General features: G+C 47.2%; 1 protein-coding gene across 1 annotated transcript in view; it reads right to left on the minus strand.

Moving 5' to 3' along the window:
- GON4L (gon-4 like) overlaps positions 1-24,399 on the minus strand; it is a 46,492-nt gene that overhangs the window by 1,733 nt on the left and 20,360 nt on the right. The window contains 18 exon segments of the mRNA XM_070766479.1: positions 174-276; positions 1,387-1,533; positions 1,535-2,078; positions 2,795-2,987; positions 3,070-3,183; positions 5,755-5,874; positions 5,989-6,132; positions 7,312-7,455; positions 8,037-8,234; positions 9,747-9,928; positions 10,664-10,928; positions 11,687-13,285; positions 15,258-15,374; positions 17,171-17,321; positions 18,119-18,263; positions 19,886-20,057; positions 21,534-21,620; positions 21,823-22,021. Of these exon segments, the coding sequence (XP_070622580.1) occupies positions 174-276; positions 1,387-1,533; positions 1,535-2,078; positions 2,795-2,987; positions 3,070-3,183; positions 5,755-5,874; positions 5,989-6,132; positions 7,312-7,455; positions 8,037-8,234; positions 9,747-9,928; positions 10,664-10,928; positions 11,687-13,285; positions 15,258-15,374; positions 17,171-17,321; positions 18,119-18,263; positions 19,886-20,057; positions 21,534-21,620; positions 21,823-22,021 (4,624 nt within the window).

A 24,399-nucleotide genomic window follows, 5' to 3' on the forward strand; every position in this document is an offset into this window, starting at 1 on the left:
GATGGCTGGGGAATTCTGGGAGTTGAAGTCCGCCAGTTACTTCAAGTGGCCAAGGTTGGACAGCTTCCGATTCTTTCTCCAAGGTTCACCGCCCTGCCGGGGCCCCCCCGGAAGACCCATTTCAGCCCATGGAGGGTGGGGGTCCCGAGAGCCACAGGGGAAGGAAGGCCCACCTCCTCCGAGGTCTTGTTGCCCAGCTGTTCGGAGACAGCGCTGAAGGTCTGCGGATCGGCCCCTCGTTCCTGGCAGGAGGTCAAGATCACACGGTCAGCCTCCCTGGGAAGAGGAAGGGAATTTAGACAGATTATATCTACCCGCAAAATATATATATATATATACCCCTTCCCTGGTGCAGAGCTGAAGGGACTGGATACTGTAGCCTAGAGGATAATTCTCTGCCTTACAAGGCAAAGATTGCAGGTTCAAGTCCCAGGGGGTATGGCTAGCTGATGAGGCCAAAATAAGGCCGAAATAGATCTATCCTAGTCTCCCTTAATTTTCAAATTCAGCAAAAAACAAACATGTGACATGTATGTATGTATGTATGTATGTATGTATGTATGTAGATTGTTCTAAGTTCGGGTTTGTTTTCGTAGATTTTCACGGGTACAGGTATGACGGTCTTGGTATATTCGGGTTTCTTCCTGTGTAGGATTTGGAAACCTCATCGAAACATCGCCAGAAATTTCCAAATCCTACACGGGAAGAAACCCGAATATACCAAGACCGTCATATATATATATACGAAAACAAATATATATATATATATATATATATATATATATATATATATATATATATATATATATATGTTAAAATGTTTTCAGCTGGAATTTGACGTTCCTTAAATATACCAGGGTGATCCGACTTAAGAAAAACATATATATATATATATATATATATATATATATATATATATATATATATATATATATATATATATATGCTGATAATGAAAAGGGAGACTACTATAGATCTATTTCGGGCTTATTTGCCCTCATTGGGTAGCCACACCCTTACTGGGATTTGAACCTGGGGCTCTGCTTTGTATGGCAGTGGCCTTAGCTTCTAGACTATAGGCCCATCTCCTGTATCAGCTTGTGTATATTTAGCCACAAGATTGACTTAGCAACTAATAGAAATAAGTGATTACAGCTTAGCTGTCATTATAGACAGCATTTGTGTGTGTGTGTGTATTTTTTTCTTGTTTTGTTTTTTGTCTCTTTTTTTTCTATTTTCAATGTTGTTTTTAAATGCAAGTAAATTCAATAAAAATCTATTATTCATTTTTTATTTTAAAAAAAATTAATTAGTTATGAAGCCAGCCCACTTCTCTGCTTCCCAAAAACTAAGACAGGCGTCAAGAAAGGGAAGGAGAAGACTTACCTGGTCCACAAGACCACCTTCTCCCCCGTAGAGCTGACCTTGATGTTCTTGGCGCAGACCGTGGCTTCGATTGTCCGGGGCGGGAGGTCTTCTCCTGCGATGGGGGCCCCCCTATCTGTATCTTCCTTGTGCAAATGGGCGTCCCCCTCCTTCAACTGCTTTCCCCATTGGGGAGATGTCCAGTCCGGCCTGCAGGCTCGGCCTCAATGTCTTGGTAGGGAGGTCGTCTTTGGACAGCATGGACAACATCTCCCTGGCTTTGGGCTTTGTGGTCCCTGAGGGCGACTGGCCCCCCGGCTCCTTGAGACTCGGTCGAGAAGCCACGAAGGTCCCAATTAAGGAGGGAGGAGAATTCGAATCCGGACTGGCTGCTTTCGAAGGATCTTCGGTCTCTGAAACGTTGGGGTTCGGGGCAGAAGAGGCCTCTCCGCCACTTCTGGGGCCGTGTCCCCCCTCTCTTTTCCCCTCCAAAGGGGGGCAGGGGCCGCTTTTCAGGCGATGCGATTTGGGGGCGACGGACCCCCTCGAGGGCGGTGGTGGTGGGAGAGCCGTGAGTGTGTTCCTGGCAGGGTCGGCCGCGTTTGGAGGGCAAGTGGGAGGGGAGGGCTCCGTGGTTTTGCCAACGGAGGGGAGGAACCCCTCGGGAGGGGGCTCCCTGGAGGAAAGGGGCTTCCCTTCTAGGCGGGCGGCACCTGGGATGCAGAGGGAGAGAGAAACAGGGGAGAGGGGAGGAGGGTGAATCCGACCGGACGCAGGAGGCGAGTTTTCAAGTCAGTTTTTCTGATTTCTGAGCGAGGGGAGTGAGGGAGGAAGAAGGATGGATGGATGGAAAGAGTGAAGGAAGAAGCGTGGGAAAGATGGAACAAAGAAATGGGGGGAGGGAAGATGGATGGATGGAAAGAGGGTGGAGGGAATGGAGGGATGGAAAGGGTAAAGGAAGAAATAGGAAGAGGTGGAAGAAGGAGGGAGGGGAGAAGGGAGATGGGAAGCAGGAGGGAGGCAGAAAATGAAATAGCGAAGGAGGCGGGAGGAGGGATGGAAAGAAGGAAGGAGAGAGGGTGGGAAGGAAAGGAAGAAATGGGGGAAAGGAAAGGAATGGTAAGGTGGGGTAGGGAAGGAGGTAGGGGAAAGGGAAAGAAGGGGAGAAATAGAGGGGGAGGAAGGGAAAGGGAAAGGAAAAGAGGAAAGGGGAAGGATAAGAAGAGAAGGAAGGAAGGAAGGAAAGAAAGGAAGACAGAAAGAAAGAAAGGAAGGAAGGAAAGAGGGAGGATAAAAGATAAAAGAAGGAAAGGGACTTCTGTGTCTGATGGATACTCACCCTCTGCCCCCAAATCCAGCCTCATATCCCGCAGAACCCCTTCCACAACCCTCCCCCTGCCTCTTCTTCCCCCTCCCTTCCCAGACGCACCTCCGGCGGCAGAGTCTCCCTTCCGGCTGGCGGCTCTCATCCTGCCGGGGCCGACTTCCCCGTCGTCTCTCTTCTCCGCGTTGCCTTCGGGAGTCTCCTTCCCTTCCAGCCGAGGGCTGGGCTCCCGCTGAGCCGCCCGGCCCTCCGCAAACTCCCCCGGCTCTTTGTTTCTGGAGACTTTGGGGTCTCCCACCTGCGGGAAGGCCCAGGAGATTGACATTTGTCAATCTTTCCGGGGTGGTGGGTAGGGCCGGCTGGCCATGCCCCCCCCTCACCTTGCCGCTACAGTTGGCGCAGGCCCGCCGTTTGCTCCGCTTCAGCCGGGCGTCTCCGGTGTTCTCGTGGCAGGAGCTGCAACAGTCCTTCTGTCCTTCGGGCCACTCCGACTCCTGGAAAGGGGACCAAGAGGAGCCCCCCAATGAAGGCCTCACTTGTGGCCCCTCGGCTCCAAGGGGCCCCCTAACAGCTGTCTCGACTGATGGAAGGAGTCCTCACATCAACACCCTGAGTGGGAGCGGCGACTGTGTCACTACGCAAAGCAGCTGTTCAGCTACGTGGCTGCCCCACTCAGCGAGGACACGTCCTCCTCGGGGAACGTTGAATTTCCGGCGGCCAAATCTTTCAACCAACCCTGGGCTGTACAATCAGAAAGTAAGTGTGTGTGTTTGTCTTTCTGTCTATCTATCTATTGATCTATCATCTCTCTCATCTGTCTCTGTCTCTCCATCTATCAATCCATCATCTATCTATCTATCTATCTATCTATCTATCTATCTATCTATCTATCTATCTATCTATCTATCTGCTATCTATCTATCTTTCTATCTATCTTCTATCTATCTATCTATCTATCTATCTGCTATCTATCTATCTGCTATCTATCTATCTATCTATCTATCTATCTATCTATCTATCTGCTATCTATCTATCTATCTATCTATCTATCTATCAACTATCGGTTACCTATCAATCTATTATCTATCCATATCATCATCATTTCTCTTTTCATTCTAAATCTATCATCTATTATCTGTCATTTATCTATTATCTATCTATATCTATCAATCTATTGATCCATCCATGTCATCTATCAATCTATATCATTTCTCTTTTCACTCTATATCTATCATCTATTAACTGTCATCTATCTATTATCTATCTATATCTATCAATCTGTTGATCGATCCATTCATCCATCCATCCATCCATCCATGTCATCTATCTATATCATTTCTCTTTTCACTCTATATCTATCATCTATTATCTGTCATCTATCTATTATCTATCTATATCTATCAATCTGTTGATCGATCCATTCATCCATCCATCCATCCATCCATCCATCCATCCATCCATCCATGTCATCTATCAATCTATATCATCTCTCTTTTCACTTTATATCTATCATCTATTATCTATCTATCATCTATTAACCATCAATCTATTGGTCTATTCATTCATCCATCCCTCTCATCTATATCATCTATTTATTTATTTATTTATTTATTTGTTATTTGGATTTGTATGCCGCCCCTCTCCGAAAACTCGGGGCGGCTCACAACAAGTGAAAAGACAATCCAATACATAATCCAATTAATTAAAATATTATAAATTTAAGAAAAACCCCTATACTAACATACACACACACACACAAGCATACCATATATAAATTCAACGTGCCCAGGGGAAGATGTTTAGTTTCCCCATGCCTGACGGCAAAGGTGGGTTTTGAGGAGTTTACGGAAGGCAGGGAGAGTAGGGGCAGTTCTGATCTCCAGGGGGAGTTGGTTCCAGAGAGTCGGTGCCGCCACAGAGAAGGCTCTCCCCCTGGGGCCCGCCAACCGGCATTGTTTAGTTGACGGGACCCGGAGGAGGCCCACTCTGTGGGACCTAATCGGTCGCTGGGATTCGTGTGGCAGAAGGCGGTCCCGGAGATATTCTGGTCCGATGCCATGAAGGGCTTTATAGGTCATAACCAACACTTTGAATTGTGACCGGAAACTGATCGGCAGCCAATGCAGGCTGCGGAGTGATGGTGAAACATGGGCATACCTGGGTAAGCCCATGACTGCTCTCGCAGCTGCATTCTGCACGATCTGAAATTTCCTAACACTTTTCAAAGGTAGCCCCATGTAGAGAGCGTTACAGTAGTCGAACCTCGAGGTGATGAGGGCATGAGTGACTGTGAGCAATGAGTCCCCGTCCAGGTAGGGCCGCAACTGGTGCACCAGGCGAACCTGGGCAAACGCCCCCCTCGCCACAGCTGAAAGATGGTTCTCTAATGTGAGCTGTAGATCGAGGAGGACGCCCAAGTTGCGGACCCTCTCTGAGGGGGTCAGTAATTCCCCCCCCCCAGGGTAATGGACGGACAGATGGGATTGTCCTTGGGAGGCAAAACCCACAGCCACTCCGTCTTATCCGGGTTGAGTTTGAGTCTGTTGACACCCATCCAGGCCCCAACAGCCTCCAGGCACCGGCACATCACTTCCACCGCTTCGGTATCTATCTATATCTATCATCTCTTTTCACTCTATGTACTTATCTACCTACCTACCTATCTACCTACATAAGAACCTAAGAAGAGCCATGCTGAATCAGGCCAAAGCCCATCGAGTCCAGCATTCTGTGTCACACAGTGGCCCCTCAATTGTCCATGGGGATCTTGAGCAGAAAGAGAAGGCAAAACCTACCTACCTACCTACCTACCTATCTCTACCTACCTACCCCCAGCCTTTCCCAGCCAGTGAGACTATGGCTGTAGACACAAAGATGTCCAGGGCCACCTCCAGCCCAGGTGGGTCACCAAAGACATACGGACTCCTCAGGACCTAAAACCTTCAACCCCCCCCCCCCCCACCCTAGGATGATGTGAACCTCCAACTGTGAAGGCATCTAAGCAGCATTTCTTGCTATGTTGTTGGGCTTTGAAAAAAATAAAAGGGGGGGGCTGGATTTTTCACCTTCTCGGCATTCTGGCTCCCCAGCTCTTTCCTCCTCTTGTTCTTCGAGGCGGCGTGGATTTTGGGGGGGTCCTCCTCTTCCTCCATGTCGGGCAGCGAGACTTCTTCGAACCCGTCAAACTGGGAGAAGGGCAAAGGAGCCCGGTTACCTCCTGTGGCTCCAGATGGGACCCCCACACCTGTCCCAATCTATTCCCCCCCTCCCAGGAGGACCAGAGACCCCCTCACACACACCTCGTATTCTTTCTCCTCCGTCCAATTGATTTCTTCAAAGTCCCCCAGGCGGCTGGCCGAGGGGCGGAGGTGGTCGAAGAAGACAGAGAATTCGTCCTGGAGGTGGTCGTGTCCTTTCAGCAGCTGCCACATCTGGTTCTTCAGCTGCATCCAGAGGTTCAAGGGGGTTAAAACCAAAACAAGCAAGAAAAACGACAACATGGATAGTGTTGTGGTTAGCTCTGGCCCAGCTCCTGCCCCAAGGACTGTGGATGTGGGGGAGACATCCACATGCTGCAGGCCTGTTTTGCCCCCTGGTGGAATCTGCTGATGAAGGCTCCTCTGACCAAGAAGACATGAGTGACAGGGAGGAGGAGAGTGTGGCAGACAGCTCAGAAGGAGATCAATTATCCAGCTCCTCCTTGGATTCGGAACAAGAGTTAATGATAAAGTCACGCATGCGGAGAGCGATGCATAGGCAGCAACAACTGAGAGATTATTATCAAAGAAAATGAGGCCACCTGTGGTTGGGTGGGGCTGTGGTCATTAGTGAGGCTGCTATAAATAGCAGCCTGTGGGTTTGGCCATTGTGGAGGATTATCTGATCGTTGTGTTTCCTGACTGCTTTACTGACTTTGACCTTTTGTGTGCTGATTTTTCCCCGCTTTGAAACTAAACCAGAGCAAAGGGTGTGTCACTTTGTGAAAGAAGAAGGACTGTGAATTGCCTCACAGCTGCAAGCTAAGTATCACAGAACTGATAAGGGACTTGTACCAATTACCAGGTTGTTTGGAGACGAGGGCTCTTGGCTATCCCAAAAGAGGGCTTGGTTTAAGTGAATTTTCATTATAAAGAACATTGTTTTGAATTTTCAAACGTGTGTGTGTGTCTGAAATTTGTACCTGTGAATTTTTGGGAGGAGTCTGCCAGAGAGCCCGACAGAACAGATAGAAAGAAAGAGAGAGAGAGAGAACCCACCAACTGGAGTGGGGAGAAAAAGGGTTCGGAAGTCACAAAGGTACTAATAATAATAATAATAATAATAATAATAATAATAATAATAATAAATGACTTTGGCTTTTTTGTTGCCGTTGTTTCGTGACCCAACCCAGGAACATCATCAGTGTTAAAAGAGAAGAGAGTTGAGGGGAGAGGGAGGGGAGGAGGAGGAGGAAGAGGAGGGGAAGGAGGAAGGGGAGGAGGAAAAGGGCTGTGGGCTCCCTGCTGCTCTCTTAAGCTTGGTCTTTTCCATTTGGACGTCTCGCCACCGGACTAGATAACATCATCAGTGCTAGACCCGACACAGGACAAAGAGGGGGGGGGGGAGGCAGGAAAGGGTCTCACCTCCGTGATCTCCGGGGGCACGCAGTCCGCACAGTTCTGCAACACCTTGATGATCTTCTGGTGATGGGAAGGGTTTTCAGCAAAGCAGATCTCCAGCCGCCGAAGGAACGTCCGGCTCTTCTCGAAGGCCTGTTGCTCCTCGAACTGGAAGGAAGGAAGAAAGAGAGAGAGAGAAAGAAAGAAAGAAAGAAAGAAAGAAAGAAAGAAAGGGAGAGAAAGAAAGAAGGAAGGAAAAGAAAGAGAGAGAAAGAGAGAGGGAAAGAAAGGAGAAAAAGAGAGAGAGGAAGAGAATGAAGAGAGAGAGAATGAAGAAAGAGGGAAAGAAAGAAAGGAAAAGAAAGAGAAAGAGAGAAAGAGAGGGAAAGAAAGGAGAAAGAGAGAGAGGGAAGAGAGAGAGAAAGAGAGGGAAAGAAAGAAAGAAAAGGAAAGAGAGAAAGAAAGAATGAAGAGAGAAAGAGAGAGGGAAGAGAGAGAGAATGAAGAGAGAAAGAAAGAAAAAGAAAGAGGGAAAGAAAGAGAGAGCAAGAGAGAGGGAAAGAAAGGAGAGAGAGAAAGAGAATGAAGAGAGAAAGAGAGAAAGAAAGGGAGAAGTAAAGAAAGAAAGAGAGAAAGAAGAGAGAAAGAAAGAGAGAAAGAAAATAAACCAAGCCCAGGTGTGGAGTCCAGATGCTGTCCCCCTCTGCAGCCTCAACCCTCCCCACCACCCTTCCCCAGCCCTGACCCACCAGCCCGCACTCCAGCGCTTGCTCGGGCAACAGGAAGGCCGCGAAATCGGTCAAGAGTTGAGGCCAGTCCTGGAGGATGACCCGCAGCCGGGCGTAGAGGTCGACCGCCGTCTGTTTCTGAAGGTTGTTCTCAAATTCGTAAATGTGGCGGAGGAATTCTTCGTATTTGCCCGGAATGAGACGCAAGGCTTCGCGGACCTGTAGGGGAGGTGGGTGTGAAACCAAGGATTCAACATTCGTCAGTGTCAGTAGCGGACTCCCAATTTTGCTACTACGGGTGCGCTGTGCGTGCAGGTTTGCCTCTGCTGTAAGCGCACACACCCGCGTCCCGTTAGCATTCCACTCCGGGCTTATAACCAATGTTAGAATCCTAAACTTAAAACAAAGTGATTTTCAACCTTTTTTGAGCCACGGCACATTTTTTACATTTACAAAATCCTGGGACACACCACCAACCAAAATGACACAAAATGACACCCTAAGACACTCTCCTCTCTTTTTCCATCCCTGTCTCCCCCCCCCCCCCCCCTTGTGTGTGTGTGTACACATTCTGGAACCCTTTCCAAAAACAAGTGAGGGCTGGGGAGGTTTTCTCTCTTATTCTTTGGGTGCTTTTTATCATATGCTTTAAATCAAGAGTCACTTCTCTCTCTTTTGTTTCTCTCTCTTTCCTCTCATTCTGTCTCAATCATTTTCTCATTTCTCTTTTTTTCCTCCCCTTTTTGCTCATTTCTCTCTCTCTCTCCCTCTCTCTCTCTTTCTCTCTCTCTTGCTTTCTTTCTTTCTCTTTCTCTCTCACTCTTGCTTTCTCTCTCTTTCTCTCTTTTCTCTCTCTCTCTTGCTTTCTTTCTTTCCCTTTCTCCCTCTCTCCCTCTCCTTTTCTCTCTTTCTCTCTCTCTTGCTTTCTTTCTTTCTCTCTTTCTTTCTTTCTCTTTCTCTCTCTCTCTCTCCATCTCCTTTTCTCTCTTTTCTCTCTCTTGCTTTCTTTCTTTCTCTCTTGCTTTCTTTCTCTCTTTCTTTCTTTCTTTCTCTCTCTCTCTCTCCCTCTCCTTTTCTCTCTTTCTCTCTCTTGCTTTCTTTCTCTCTTGCTTTCTTGCTTTCTCTTTCTCTCTCTTGCTTTCTTTCTCTCTCACTCTTGCTTTCTCTCTCTTTCTCTCTTTTCTCTCTCTTGCTTTCTTTCTCTCTTTCTTTCTTTCTTTCTCTCTCTCTCTCTCCCTCTCCTTTTCTCTCTTTCTCTCTCTTGCTTTCTTTCTCTCTTGCTTTCTTTCTTTCTCTTTCTCTCTCTTGCTTTCTTTCTCTCTCACTCTTTCTTTCTCTCTCTTTCTCTCTTTTCTCTCTCTTTCTTTCTTTCTCTTTCTTTCTTTCTTTCTCTCTCTCTCCCTCTCCTTTTCTCTCTTTCTCTCTCTTGCTTTCTTTCTTTCTCTTTCTCTCTCTTGCTTTCTTTCTCTCTCACTCTTGCTTTCTCTCTTTCTCTCTTTTCTCTCTCTTTCTTTCTTTCTTTCTCTCTTTCTTTCTCTTTCTCTCTCTTTTGCTTACTTTCTCTCTCTCTCTCTCAGCAAAAAGTTGCGAGACCGAAACCTGAGCTTCCTTCTCTGCGGCACACCTGACCATGTCTCGCGGCACACGCACACTGGTTGAAAAACACTGCTATAGAGCCTACCCCCCCGAACCCGCTGAGTTTCACCCCGCTCGAGCCGCGGTTCCCCTTACCCTGTTCAGGTAGGCCTGGGCGAAAGCAAAGTCCTTCTGCTCCCTGAGAGGGTCTCTCTCCAGGATGTCATCGTCGTAAAGGAGGAGCAGCTTGGAGGCGTCTTTACTGGTGCGGCCGCGGCCCCGTTTGGCCCGGGCTCGGTGAGACGCCCGACTCTTGGTGGTGGCTTTGGGGTTCGCCCCTAAGGTTGAAGGCAGACGGAGCGAAAGGGAAGGGAGAGCGAGAGAGGCCTCGATGGAGTAACTGTGTGGGCAACTCCTGAACTTGGTGGTTTCTTTTCAGACGTATAATAATAATTATAATTGTAATAATAATAATAATAATAATAATAATAATAATTATTATTATTATTATTATTATTATTATTATTTATTAGATTTGTATGCTGCCCCTCTCCGGAGACTCTGAGCAGCATTTCACGACTCATCTAGGGACCCAGGAGAAGAGCCTTCTCTGTGGCAGCCCCGACCCTCTGGAACCAGCTCCCCCCAGATATCAGAGTTGCCCCCACCCTCCTTGCCTTTCGCAAGCTCCTTAAAACCCACCTCTGTCGTCAGGCATGGGGGAATTGAGACTTTCCCTCCCCTTAGGCTTATAGAATTTATACATGGGTATGCTTGTATGTATGAGTGGTTCTTTAAATGGGGGTTTTTTAGATTATTTTTAATATTAGATTTGTTTACATTGTCTTTTTATATTGTTGTTAGCCGCCCCAAGTCTTCGGAGAGGGGCGGCATACAAATCAAATCAAATCAAATCATAAATAAATCAGTGCTAAAATGCCTCTTCCAGCACTGGTGAAGTTACATAGTTTGGTCGTGAGATGTCTGAAAGAAAGCCACCAAGCCCGGATAGCCCAAGGACCCTGTAATCTTCCTCAATCTCCTCGCCAACACTACGTCCTCCAAGCACTGACCTGGCGGGCTGCTGCTGGTTTCCACCGTCGGCGCGGGGCAGGTCGAGGCGAGGGAGGAGTCTGGCCCGCCTGCTGGGCCCACCGCCTCGTCGGCCATTTCATCCTCCTTCTGTTGGTTCTCCAGAGGTTCTCCTTCGCCTTCTTCTTCCTCCTCCTCTTCCTCCTCCGGCTCCGAGTTCTCTTCCTGCGAGTTTTCCTCCTCGGACTCTCCTTCCTGGCTCAGCCGCCTCTCGGACGCCAGCCAGGTGAGTTTTTCCATGGTCTCCTGAAACACACCCCCCCCCAAGGGGAGAGTACGTTCAGCACACTGGTGGGACAGGGCCAATCCAGGACCCCCACCCCACTTTTGTCCTGCATCCCTTTATTCGTCCATTCCAAATGACTGGAATTACAAATGAAGCTATTAGACCTTTGCTCTACAGGTCTATGGACAGGCGCCTGTTTGAGCATCATATCCATTATAAGGCTGATGCAAAATTGGTGCCAGATCAATCAATTGGAACAAAGCTGAAAGGGACCCTCAAGGTCTTCCAGTCTGGCCTCCCTATACTGTTTCAGATAAGTGGCTGTCCAATTTCTTCTTTAAAACCTCTAGTGTTGAAGAAAGAAAGAAAGAAAGAAAGAAAGAAAGAAAGAAAGAAAGAAGGAAGGAAGGAAGGAAGGAAGGAAGGAAGGAAGGAAGGAAGGAAGGAAGGAAGGAAGGAAGGAAGGAAGGAAGGAAGGAAGAAAAAAAGGAGGGAGGGGAAGACAGAGATAAAGAGACACATATAAGAAGGAAGGAAAGAGAGAGAGAAGGGGGAAAAAGACAGAAAGAAAGAGATACATAAAGGAAGGAAAGAAGGAAAGGAGGGAGGATGGAAGGGAAGAAGGAAGAAAGGAAGGAAGGGAGGAAAACAAAAAAAGAAAGAAAGAGGCACAGAGGAGGAAGGAAGGAAGGAAGAATAACAGAATTGAAGGGGGGACCTTGGAGGTCTTCTCGTCCAGCCTCTTCTTAAAGACCTCAGAAAAGGAGTTCAGGAATACCTGAAGTTCCGGCACGGAGAGCACCGATTCCTCCGAGGCCGAAGACATCTCGTCCTCGTCATCTTGGACGTCGTCCTCAAAATCCTCCTCTTCCTCTTCTTCCGGCCCGTCTTTCTCGCCTCCTCCCTCCTGGCCAGCTGCCGCTTCGGAACGCTTCCCCGTTTCCTCCCCCTTTCCCGAGGAGGCGCTGTTGTCCGCCACGGCCTCTACGGAGCCGACGACGTCGTCAGGAAGAGCATGGTTTCCTTCTCCCGTCAAAGATGCCGCGGGTGGGCCGGCTGAGTTGGGGCTCTCGTCGTCGTCCTCCTCCTCCTCCACCTCTTGGCAGTCGGGTGGGTTCTGAACTTCTTCCGGCTCCTTCCTCAGCCCCGAGGAAGGTGGCTCGACCTCCAGGCCCTGCCCGAGGCCCAAAATCAACTCTTCCGGCATCGGAGATCCCTGGGAAGATGGGTTTCGGAGAACGGTGGCCGCTTCCGAAGACAAGGTCTCTTTGGAAGCTTCCAAGTCCCCTAACTCCGCCATGGGGCAGAAGGGAGCAGGGGCCGGAACCTCAAGAGCTCTGCCTTCAACTGTCTTCATGTAACCCTGGACAGGAAGTTCTCCGGACCCCGACTTTGGATGAGGGGACCACGGGCCACCGACTGCTCCCGCCGCTTCTTCGGCGTCCATTTTGGGGTTGCCATTGCCGGAGTAGTCCGGAGCCTCCCCAGTTGACACCGCAAGCTGAGTAGACATCACCGAATCGTTGCACGGTGCGGACACCGGCACGGTAGGGCCCGGATTGGAAGCTGCCGCCGCCGCCACCACCAAGGGAAGGGTAGGAGAAGCCGCCAAGGGCTGGTTGAGCGGGCAGGAGAAGGGCGTGGGGTTGACCAGTAGTGTTGTGATGGGGATGGACTGCGGTGCCGAGACGGCCCCGGTGGCGGACAGAGGCCGAAGTACATTACATCCGTTGGCTGTGATGCCCAAGACTTTGACCGTCCCGGGAGGAACGGTGAAGATGACAGGGGTCTGGTGAAGCACCGGCGTGGCCTTCATCAAAGGCGCGTCTTTGGGAGTCTTATTTTTCTGGTAACCCCTCTGGACCGGAGCCTTCCAGACGCGGTTAGTGGGCAGAGCCGGGAGGATCATTTTGGGGTGGAGAGCGACGGGAAGGGAAGAGACCATGTTTGGTACTGCGGGGGCCAAGCGTGGCCGGGAGTCCAGCAGCGGAGCGGAGAGGACGCCTTGCAGATTCAGGTGGGGCATGGTGGACAACGGCTGGACAACTGAGGTGCGTTGGGACAAGGGGGAAATGTGCATTGGCAATTTGGGGCTCATTTTGACGAAGCCGCCCGTCACGGCTGGAGGCAAACAGAGGCTTGATTGGACCAGGAAGGGTTTGCCCGCGGCCAGACGTTGCCATCGCCAACTTTGTGGGCAGAAGCGATTGTTGACAGGTCTCAGGATGAGCTGGAGGCCCTCGGGCATGCGCAGAGGGCACTCGGGGCTGGCGGGATCAGCCGCCTCGCTTCCCGCCTTGGGATCCACGTCGGGGCCCTGGGAGGCCGCTCTAGCGCGCTGCTGCTCTATGGCCTCTTGGATGGAGGGCAAGCTGGCCTGGGAGAAAGAGAGGAGAAAAAAAGAAGGGAAATAGAGGCATTTGTGTTGTGGGTTGTGTTAAAAGAAAAAAAAGGATATTGGGTGCAAGTGAACTTTCAAGGATGGGTGTATTCTTTGTGTCAAAAGTGAAATTTTCTTGCCACAAATTTCTTTCTCTTTTGTTGTACGCTAATTTTTTGTTGCTGTTAGTGCTGTTCTGTTTGTTTTTCTCTTTTGTTATTGTAACTTTTTCTGAAAAAATGAAAGTAATGTATTTAAAATGAAATAAAATGACCAACAAAAATCCCCCCCCACACACACACACACACCTTTTTCCCCCCAGAATCCAGCCAGGGTGGATTTGATACATTAAAAGTTAAATTTACTTCCTATACATTTATTTTTTTCTTTTCTTGTATGCTAATTTTTGTTGCTGTTGTTAGTGCTGCTTTGTTTTTTTACTTTAAGTTTTATCTTTCATGATAAAAAGAACACAAACAAACAAACAAATAAAATTATTAAGCAAAATAAAAAATAAAAATACCAAAATAAAATAAAATAAAATAAAATACATTTTTAAAAAGGCCAAGAAAGCTGTTCCACCCCTTTTTTTCCCCAGCATCTGAATTCTACAAGTTAAAAGTTGAATTTATTTGCTATTTGAATCACCTTTTCCTCTTTTGTTGTCAGATAATTTTTGTTGTTAGTGATGTTTGTATGTTTTTCTGTTTCGTATTTCACCTTTTCATGATACAATAAAATAAATATTATTTTTTTTTTTGAAAAGCAGAGACCAAGAAAGCTGGGAAGACAGAGATGTCCTTACAGGATTTTTAACACCTGCCTGATAATGACAGCGAGTCCTTGATTTACGTCCATAAGTGGAGCAGGGAAATTATTATTATTATTATTATCATTATCATTATTATAGAAACATAGAACACTGACGGCAGAAAAAGACCTCATGGTCCATCTAGTCTGCCCTTATACTACTTCCTGTATTTTATCTTACAATGGATCTATGTTTATCCCAGGCATGTTTAAATTCAGTTACTGTGGATTTACCAACCACGTCTGCTGGAAGTTTGTTCCAAGGATCTACTACTCTTTCAGTGAAATAATATTTTCTCACGTTGCTTCTGATCTTTCCCCCAACTAACTTCAGATTGTGTCCCCTTGTTCTTGTGTTCACTTTCCTATTAAAAACACTTCCCTCCTGGACCTTATTTAACCCTTTGACATATTTAAATGTTTCGATCATGTCCCCCCTTTTCCTTCTGTCCTCCAGACTCTACAGATGGAGTCCATGAAGTCTTTCCTGATACGTTTTATGCTTAAGACCTTCCACCATTCTTGTAGCCCGTCTTTGGACCCCTTCAATTTTGTCAATATCTTTTTGTAGGTGAGGTCTCCAGAACTGAACACAGTATTCCAGATGGGGTCTCACCAGCGCTCTATATAAGGGGATCACAATCTCCCTCTTCCTGCTTGTTATACCTCTAGCTATGCAGCCAAGCATCCTACTTGCCTTTCCTACCGCCCGACCACACTGCTCACCCATTTTGAGACTGTCAGAAATCACTACCCCTAAATCCTTCTCTTCTGAAGTTTTTGCTAACACAGAACTGCCAATGCAATACTCAGATTGAGGATTCCTTTTCCCCAAGTGCATTATTTTACATTTGGAAACATTAAACTGCAGTTTCCATTGCTTTGACCATTTATCTAGTAAAGCTACATTATTATTATTATTATTTATTAGATTTGTATGCCGCCCCTCTCCGCAAACTCGGGGCGGCTCACAACAATAGTAAAAACAATGTCAAAGAATAAATCTAATACTAAAAAGAAACCCATATAAAACCCCTCATTTAAAACCAAACAACACATACACACCAATCATAAAATATAAAAGCCTAGGGGGGTGTCTCAGTTCCCCCACATTGTGGCGCCACACAATTGTGAAGGAAAGCCTCACACCAGAATTTACCTTTAACCAGAAGGGCAAGCGATGTTCTTCGCGCTTTACAGGCAGTTTCCAATCTCCAGGTTGAATTTCCTCGCAAAGACGGGGCAAAGACGGAAGTTGCTTCGTTGTTTTATAGTACTGGGAAAAATCAAGAGGGAAGATTGGGAAGGACGGATAAAAGAACAGATCGATCAGGCATCCCGTTCTGCCCCAGCGACGAGCCCCCCCCCCCCCCCCCCCCCAAGAAATAGGCCCCCAAATACTGATTTTACAAGATTTAAGCCATGTAATTCTAATATTTTAGGAGCGGGGAGGTTTTGGAGTTAGAAACGAGTCTCTTTTGTGCCAGCTACTAACTAGAGTCTGTTGTGATTCAGCCTGAGGCTCCTCAGGGACCGGCTGGATCTCTGCCGGATCCATGCCCAGAGGAGGAGGACAGTGAACAGGAGGGGGAGGACCAGGCAGACGGGGGAGAGGAACGTCAGGAAGAGGAGGAGGGAGAGCAGCCTGAGACCCCCGGGGGGGGGGGCTCTCCCCAGGTAGTAGCCTGGATTCATTGGATGAAGACGCACAGGCTATAATAGACATGCGGCAGAGACGTGCAGCTCAAAGACGGGGCCAATTAGAAAGGTATTTCCATCACTGAATTGTCAACAGCTGGGTTTGGGTGTGGTTCTCCTCAGCAGGGTTGAAAAGGCAGCCCGCCCTTACAGTCTTGTGGAGAGTTATCAATTGGGAGTCCTGTGACCTTGCTTCGATTCTCGGCATCTCTGATCTTGGCTTGTGGCCTAGAAGTCTGGAAGACTTGGGGGAGGCGTGGGTTTTATTATCTCCAGCGTTGTTTTTGCCAGCAAGAATCCTGTTTTATTGCCTGGCCTTCGTGAAACCTCTGTGAAGCTTCATAGTGTTCCTGTCTGTAAGAACAGTTTTTGTTACCTGTGTTTGCTTTGACTTATATAAACTGCCTTTGCTTTTTACCAGTGTGTCTGGCTACTCTTTTTGGTTGGTGTTGGCGTCTGGGGGGACCCAGACAGAACAGTTACTAACTAGAGTCACAGATATTTTCTTGGATCATAAAACTCTCATTAACTGACTCACTCTGAGTTGGCAGGGAAGCCAAAGGTAATGAGCCCAACTCCCCAGTTCGTAATTCATCACTGAAATAATCATATCCCAAGAAAAGTTGACTTCCGCACCGAAGCATCACGTGGCTCAACTTTAAATAGCCTAAAGACGTGGCCAATTCCTCTAGAGGTCTATTCACACAGTGGCCTCCTCTTGCTTAGCCACTCGTGCCTTCTAGCAACTCTGTGTACCCTAGCATCGAGAAAGGGTCCTCCTTTTTTCCTGAGTAACTCACATGCACCCTGGTTGGTTTTCAGCCTCTGACACCACATTGTCTCCAACCTCTTCACTATCAGACTCGGGTGCCAGGTATACAGGCCTAGGGGACCAGGCCCCCAACCGTCTCTCGATCCTCGGGATCCGTGACCAGCTGTACGAGACGCGGACGGGCCCCAACACTTCCAATCTTGCCTACTGATCTAGAGATGCAGTCCTCAAATTAGGACCGCAATCGAGCCCCAGATTTCCGTGTGGCTAAGCGAGACATATGTCGAGTCCATTGTTGCCCCACCGTACGAGCATTCTAGCCACCGTCATTAAGTGAATTGCTGCGCTAATTAACGGATGTAATTGTGTACGACTAGGACTGTTCTTGAGTAAGATATTTGCCAAAGTAAATAATATTTTACACACCTGTTGTATCTGGATTGTATTACCGAATTATTACTCGTATCTCTATCTGCAAAACCTCCACGTATCCTCTGTGTATGTGTATCTTTGACTACTAAGAGAATACTCTGCACCCCTTAACAAAGCGGCATAAAAATGGAATAAATAATAATAATAAAATAATAAATAATAACACATACCCGGATGATGTTGTCGGGGACCCTGTTCATCTTCCGGTTCTTGATCCGTCCCGTCAGCTGGTGGGCCGTCTTGGTGGTTAAAAGGTACTTGCTGATGAGGGGCTTGGGGAAGTCGGCGCCTTCGAAATGCTTGAGCCCCAGTGCTAACAAGCTGAAACAAAGGAAAGGAAGGCGAGTAGCCCTTGACTTACAATAGCTCATTTAGTGACCATTCCAAGTTAGTCCTTGACCTACGATCACAACTGAGCTGATCATTTCAGATGCTAAACAAAGCAGTGGAGTGAACCTCTTGTTCCCATTTTTACGACTTTCCTTGCTTAAGTTGTTAAGTGAATTCCTGAAGGCGTTCGGTTAGGCTAGTGACAATGTATTGAATAGAAATAGTAAAATAGAAAATAGAATATAATAAAAATTAGAATTAGGAGAATAGAATAGAATACGAATAACAAGAATAGAAAGCGAAATACAATAGAAATACAATAGAATTAGAATAGAAAATATGGAATAGAATAGAATAGTAAATAGAATAGAATAGAAAATATGGAATAGAATAGAATAGTAAATAAAATAAAATAGAATAGAATAGAAAATATGGAATAGAATAGGATAGGAAGAAAGAATAGAATAGAATATTGGAATGAAGAATAGAGTAGGAAGAGAAGAGAGAATGAAAGGATAGGATAGGATAGGGAGTATAAAGTACAGTAGAGTAGTAGAGAAGAATTAGAATTAGATTTAAAATAGAGAAGGATAGGATAAGATAGGACAGGACAACAGAGTTGGAAGGGACCTTGGAGGTCATCTGGTCCAACCCCCTGCTCAGGCAGGAGACCTATAACGTTTCAGACAAATGTTGTTTGACAAATGTTAGCCGGGATCGAACTCCTTGATGTACGACCCAAACTGGGCCCCAGAATTTCCGCTGCTAAGTGAGCCGGATGCACGTACTTATCTTCTCCTTTGGTGAAGAACATCTTGTCCCGGGGTGTTTTGGCCTTGAAGGAGCTGATGGGCAGCAGCTCTGGATACAGAAAAACTCTCTGCGTGGCCAGGATCCAGGCCAGTTGTTTGGGCAAGCAAACAAAATCGGTCACTAAAAGGATCAAGAGAGAGAGAGAGAAAATGGGAAGAGGAGAGGATAATGCAAATTTAATTCCTTCCTTGCAACATTCAGAAATAATAATAATAATAATAATAATAATAATAATAATAATAATAATAATCTATTAGATTTGTATGCCGCCCCTCTCCGAAGACTCGGGGCGGCTCACAACAATAATAATAACAATGCTGCAATGGAAACAAATCTAATATTTAAAAACATCTTTAAAAACCCATCATTTAAAAACCATGCAACACACGCGTTGTTCAGGATCGGGATTTGGGAAAAAGAGGTCCATTTTATTAAAAACAAAATATGAAAAATGTTGTACTAAAAATGAAATATAAAAAACCCATTTTATTAAAAAAAAATATGAAAAAATGTTTTATTGAAAAATAAATGTGAAAAAACATAGAAACGTAGAAGATTGACAGGAAAAGACCTCCTGGTCCATCTCGTCTGCCCTTATACTATTTCCTGTATTTTATCTTAGGATGGATATATGTTTATCCCAGGCATGTTTACATTCAGTTCCTGTGGATTGACCAACCACATCTGCTGGAAGTTTGTTCCAAGTATCTATTATTCTTTCAGTAAAATATTTTCTCCCGTTGCTTCTGATCTTTCCCCCAACACACCTCAGATTGTGTCCCCTTGTTCTTGTGTTCACTTTCCAAATAAAAGCACTTCCCTCCTGAACCTTATTTAACCCTTTCACATATTTAAATGTTTCCATCATGTCCCCCTTTCCTTTCTGTCCTCCAGAAGACTCGGAGCGGCTCACAACAGCGATCAACAATACACAACACAATAATAAATCAACACAATACACAAAACAACACCAAAGACATTTAAAAAGAAAAGAAAGTTGGACTAAAGTGTAGCTAATCCTAATAGCGGTTCTAACTATGTTAACATTCTGTTACAACTCGTATTTCCGTTTTATGTATGGTTTGTTCGAGATGTATGACTGTTTTTTATATTAAGGGTTTTAAATTGTTTTTAATCATCAATCTCAATCTGTATAGTCTGGAGGACAGAAGGAAAAGGGGGGACATGATCGAAACATTTAAATATGTTAAAGGGTTAAATAAGGTCCAGGAGGGAAGTGTTTTTAATAGGAAAGTGAACACAAGAACAAGGGGACACAATCTGAAGTTAGTTGGGGGAAAGATCAGAAGCAACATGAGAAAATATTATTTTACTGAAAGAGTAGTAGATCCTTGGAACAAACTTCCAGCAGACGTGGTAGATAAATCCACAGTAACTGAATGTAAACATGCCTGGGATAAACATATATCCATCCTAAGATAAAATACAGAAAATAGTATAAGGGCAGACTAGATGGACCATGAGGTCTTTTTCTGCCGTCAGACTTCTATGTTTCTATGTTTCTATCATTGGATTTGTACTGTTTTGTTGTTGTGAGACGCTCCGAGTCTATGGAGAGGGGGCGGCATACAAATCTAAATAATAATAATAATAATAATAATAATAATAATAATAATAATAACAACAACAACAACAATAAGTATTTGATAGGTCATATACACCAGTTTTGCTGACAATAAAAATCCTAACTTTTAAGAGAGGCTCCCCCGGCTGGACTCAACTTTTCTTTTTGAGGGCTTTCCGGGGGCTCCCGTCGATCTTGACCTGGGCGTGGAAATCCTTGATCAGCTGCAGAGACTCTTTCAAGTTGAAAGGCTGGAAAGCGGTCTGGAACCCGGGGCTGGAAGGCTGGCTGAGCAGGAGGGAATTCTTGGCGAAGCTTTCCAACTCGTTCTGGGGAGAGGAAAAGGAGGAGAAACGGCGCTGGGGGAGGGCGAAGGAAGGGATTTGGAGAGGGTCCCCAAGGAAGCAGGGCAGAGATTCCCCCTCTGGGTCCGTTCCTCCGTGGTTGTTGTTTTTTTCAGCCCACGATGAAAAATGGAGGAGAAGATGGAGAAAAGCAAGAAGGAGGCAGAGCGGGAAGAGATCAACAAGGAAGATGTTGCAGCCCGTTTGCGTCCTGCACAATTAGCAATGGATCCAGAGGACTCAGAGACAGTGGAGGTGTGTGGTACAAGCGACCTGTGGTTCCTGGCGCCCGAGACTGACAGCGAAGAGGATGTGGTGTCAGAGCCTGAAGAGCAACCAGGGCCTTCTGCACCACCTGAGATGAGTGACTCAGGAGAAGAGGAGGAGCCTCTTCTGGATGCTAGGGTGTGCAGGGCCAATAGGAGGCAAGAGTGGTTACTCAGGAGGAGGCTTCCTCGTGAGTAGCACTGATGGCTACTGGGCCACGCCCTTAGGCTATTTAAAGAGTCACGCAACACTTCGGACAAAGGAAGAAGGAAGAAGGACAAAGAGAAGATAAGGACAAGAAGGAGAAGATTCAAGAGCAACAGAAGGAAGAGGAGGATGAGGTAGACAAAGAGAAGATGAAGAGAGGAGGAGAAGATATGGAAGGAGAAGACGGACAAGGAAGAGAATAGAGAAGGAGAAGGAGAAAGAAAAGTTGGAGAAGGACAAGGAGAAGAAGATGCAGGAGATGGGAATAGAGGAGGAGGAGGAGATGGAGAAGAAAGACAAGGAGGGGGAGGAGAAAAGGTGGAGAAAAAGGAGGAGGAGAAAAGGGAGGAGATGGAGAAGGGGAAGATGGAGAAGGAAAAGAAGAAGAAAAAGATGCGGAAGGACAAGGATCATAAAGGACATGGAAATAAGAGTACGATGAGAAGATGGAGGGAGAGATAGATGAGGAGGAGATGGTGGAGGTCAAGGAGAAGATGGAGGAGAAGAGAAAATGGAGAAGGAGGAGAAGTTGGAGAAGAAGGTGGAGGAGGTGGAGGTCAAGAAGAAGGTGATGGTGGAGAAGAGAAAGAGGAGGAGAAAAAAGACGGAGAAGAAAAGGTGGAAGAGAAGATGGTGGTCAAGGAGAAGGAGATGGGGGAGGAGAAGAGAAGATGGAAAAGGAAGAGAAAGAGGAGGAAATGAAAAAGAAGAGAAGGAGGTGGAGATCAAGGAGAAGAAGGTGGAGGAGAAGAGAAAGAGGAGGGAGAAGAAGAGAAAGTCGAGCAGGAGAAGATGGAGGTCAAGGAGAAGAAGGTGAGGGAGAAGAGGAGATGGAGAAGGAGGGGGAGAAAGAGGAGGAGAAAGAAGAGAAGGTGGAGGAAATGGAGGAGGAGGAGATCGAGAAGAGGAAGACAGAGAAGGACAAAGAGGAGGAGGAGGACAAAACTCATCATGAAGCACGCTCGCTCTCAAAAAGTCAGAAATTACCAGAAAGAGCCGGGCAGTGTTGGCCTCGGAGCCCAGGCTCGGGTTGCAACTGGACAGGAGGTGGACCTGGGTCAGGAGCTGCACATGCTGAAACGGTCAGGTAGAGAAAGCCAATGGTCAGATACACACGTCCATTCTCCAAACCCTCCCGCCCGGCAGGATCGGAGAGCCAAAACTTTGGGGCAAAGCGTCCGGTGGAGGAAAGCCCTCTCGGAGAACGGGAAGGGGCCCCCTCCCTCCCCCCCAAAACGAGATCCAGGCCCGAGGCAGCGTCCCCCCCCCACCCGACCTGTTGCATCTGCTGCTGCAGCCTCCTGCTCTGCCCGGCGTCCAGCACCAGTGTCTGGGCCGCCTTCTCGTTCCGCAGCTTGCCCCTCTCCACCTCTTGGGGCAGCTTGGCGGTGGACTTCTTCACCCGCAGCTGTTCCAGCTGTTCCTTCACGTTCCGGTGCTGTTCGTTCAACAGGTTGGCCAGGGGCTCTTCGAACCTGCGGCGAGAAGGGGAGGGACAGTGACAGTGTGGACCGTCTCCTGCCTCACGTATCCCAGCGGCCGGTCAGTCGGCCTCCTGGGGAATTTTGCATTTATTTCTAAGCTGCTTCCCCAGTTGTAGCTGGGCGGAGGTTGATCTTGCCGTCCACTTCCGATACCGCACAGTCCAGAAGGGAGGGGAAGGCCCAGCCAATGTTTTTTTCTATCTCCCTTCCCAAACAGGGTTGCCTTTCCTTTCGGGCCCCCTGCCCCACAAATAGAGAGACCTCAACCCTCATACAGACAGGAGCCCAAATCAATCATATTGGGGGTCAGTAGAGCCGGACAAGCTGTGTGGAACTTCAACTCCCAGCATGCCTCGCCAGCAGCGAGGCATTCTGGGAGCTGAAGTTCAGGGAAAAGTGGGAAGCCATTGCGTGGCCACCAACCGACCAACAACTGCTAATAATAGCAAGAGAAATAGCACTTATATACCGCTTCCTAGTGCTTTTACAGCCCTCTCTAAGCGGTTTACAGAACCAGCCTGTTGTCTCCAACAATCTGGGTCATCATTTGACCCACCTCGGAAAGGAGGGAGGGAGGGAGGGAGGGAGGGAGGGAGGGAAGGAAGGAAGGAAGGAAGGAAGGAAGGAAGGAAGGAAGGAAGGAAGGAAGGAAGGAAGGAAGGAAGACTTATATACCGCTTCATAGTGCTTTTTACAGCCCTCTCTAAGCGGTTTACAGAATCAGCCTCTTGCCCCCAACAATCTGGGTCTTCATTTGACCCACCTTGGAAGGGAGGGAGGGAGGGAAGAAGGAAGGAAGGAAGGGAGGGAGGGAGGGAGGGAGGGAGGGAGGGAGGAAGGAATAGCAATAACATTTAGACTTATATACTGCTTCCTAGTGCTTTTACAGTCCTCTCTAAGTGCTTTTACAGAATCAGCCTCTTGCCCCCAACAATCTGGGTCCTCTTTTCACCCACCATTTAAACTTGTATACTGCTTCCTAGTGCTTTTACAGCCCTCTTTAAGCAGTTAACAGAATCAGCCCCCCAATAATCTGGGTCCTCATTTGACCCACCTCGGAAGGACGGAAGGCTGAGTCAACTTTGAGCTGGTGGTGAGATTTGAACTGCTGAACCACAGCTAGCAGTTAGCTGAAGTAGCCTGCAGTGCTGCCCTCTAACCACCCGCTCAGGCGGGTGGGTGAGTTTGGGGAACGGGTGTGCCACCCCGGCTTTTAACAAGACATATAGAATTGAATTCCAGATACTGAAGAGCAGGTAGCCCTGTATCGTCGTCATCCTGAGTTACAGGTAGGCATTGAAAAAACATTGATCTGCAATTGCTTCTCGCACTTACGACCGTTGTGACGTCCCCATCTTCTTTTAACGATCCCCATTATCCCTTGCAGGGTGGAGCCTGGACAACTGAATGGAGGTAGTAGAGTATTTTACTGGCCCATTGCCTTTCCTGTTGCCAGGGTGGAGTTTTGTTTGGCAATATAATTTACTGGCCCACTGCCTTTCCTGTTGCCAGTGTGGAGTTTTGTTTGGTAATATAATTTACTGGCCCACTGCCTTTCCTGTTGCCAGTGTGGAGTTTTGTTTGGTAATATAATTTACTGGCCCACTGCCTTTCCTGTTGCCAGTGTGGAGTTTTGTTCGGCAGATAATAGCCCAGAGAGAGAGAAATATCTGCCTCTACCTAGCATCAAACTCACAGCCTCCCAATTGTGTGGGGAGAGCTTAACCTCTAGGCCGCCGCACCAATCATGGCATCCCCGTAGATCGAAATTCAGCCAGCATTTCTATATACAACAGTTGCGGTGTGCCAAGAGTCACTTGATCCCCAATTTGTGACCTTCTCGGCCGGCGTCCGACACAAGCGAAGTCAAAAGAAGAAGCCGCATTCGCTTAATGGCAGTGATCTGCTTAGCAACAGGAAAGGCAATGGGCCAGTAAATTATATTGCCAAACAAAACTCCACCCTGGCAACAGGAAAGGCAATGGGCCAGTAAAATACTCTACTACCTCCATTCAGTTGTCCAGACTCCACCCTGCAAGGGATAATGGGGATCGTTAAAAGAAGATGTTCTATGGGGATGTCACAACGGTCGTAAGTGCGAGAAGCAATTGCAGATCAATGTTTTTTCAATGCCTGCCTGTAACTCGGGATGATGACGATACAGGGCTACCTGTAAGAAAGGACGTTATGTACGACGAGGGCTCATGAGCCGGAGTCACACTCCGTTGTGTGTCCAATCGCGCTTGGCCAATAAGGAATATTCCTATTCCTAAAATTGAGGAGCAATTCACTTAAAAACCGTTCTTGCTTAGCAACGGAAATTCTGGTCCTATTTGTGGATGCAACTCAAGGACCACGTTCAAGGTGTT

This window comes from Erythrolamprus reginae, chromosome 13, assembly GCF_031021105.1.
Source record: "Erythrolamprus reginae isolate rEryReg1 chromosome 13, rEryReg1.hap1, whole genome shotgun sequence".
NCBI classification, from domain to species: domain Eukaryota; kingdom Metazoa; phylum Chordata; class Lepidosauria; order Squamata; family Dipsadidae; genus Erythrolamprus; species Erythrolamprus reginae.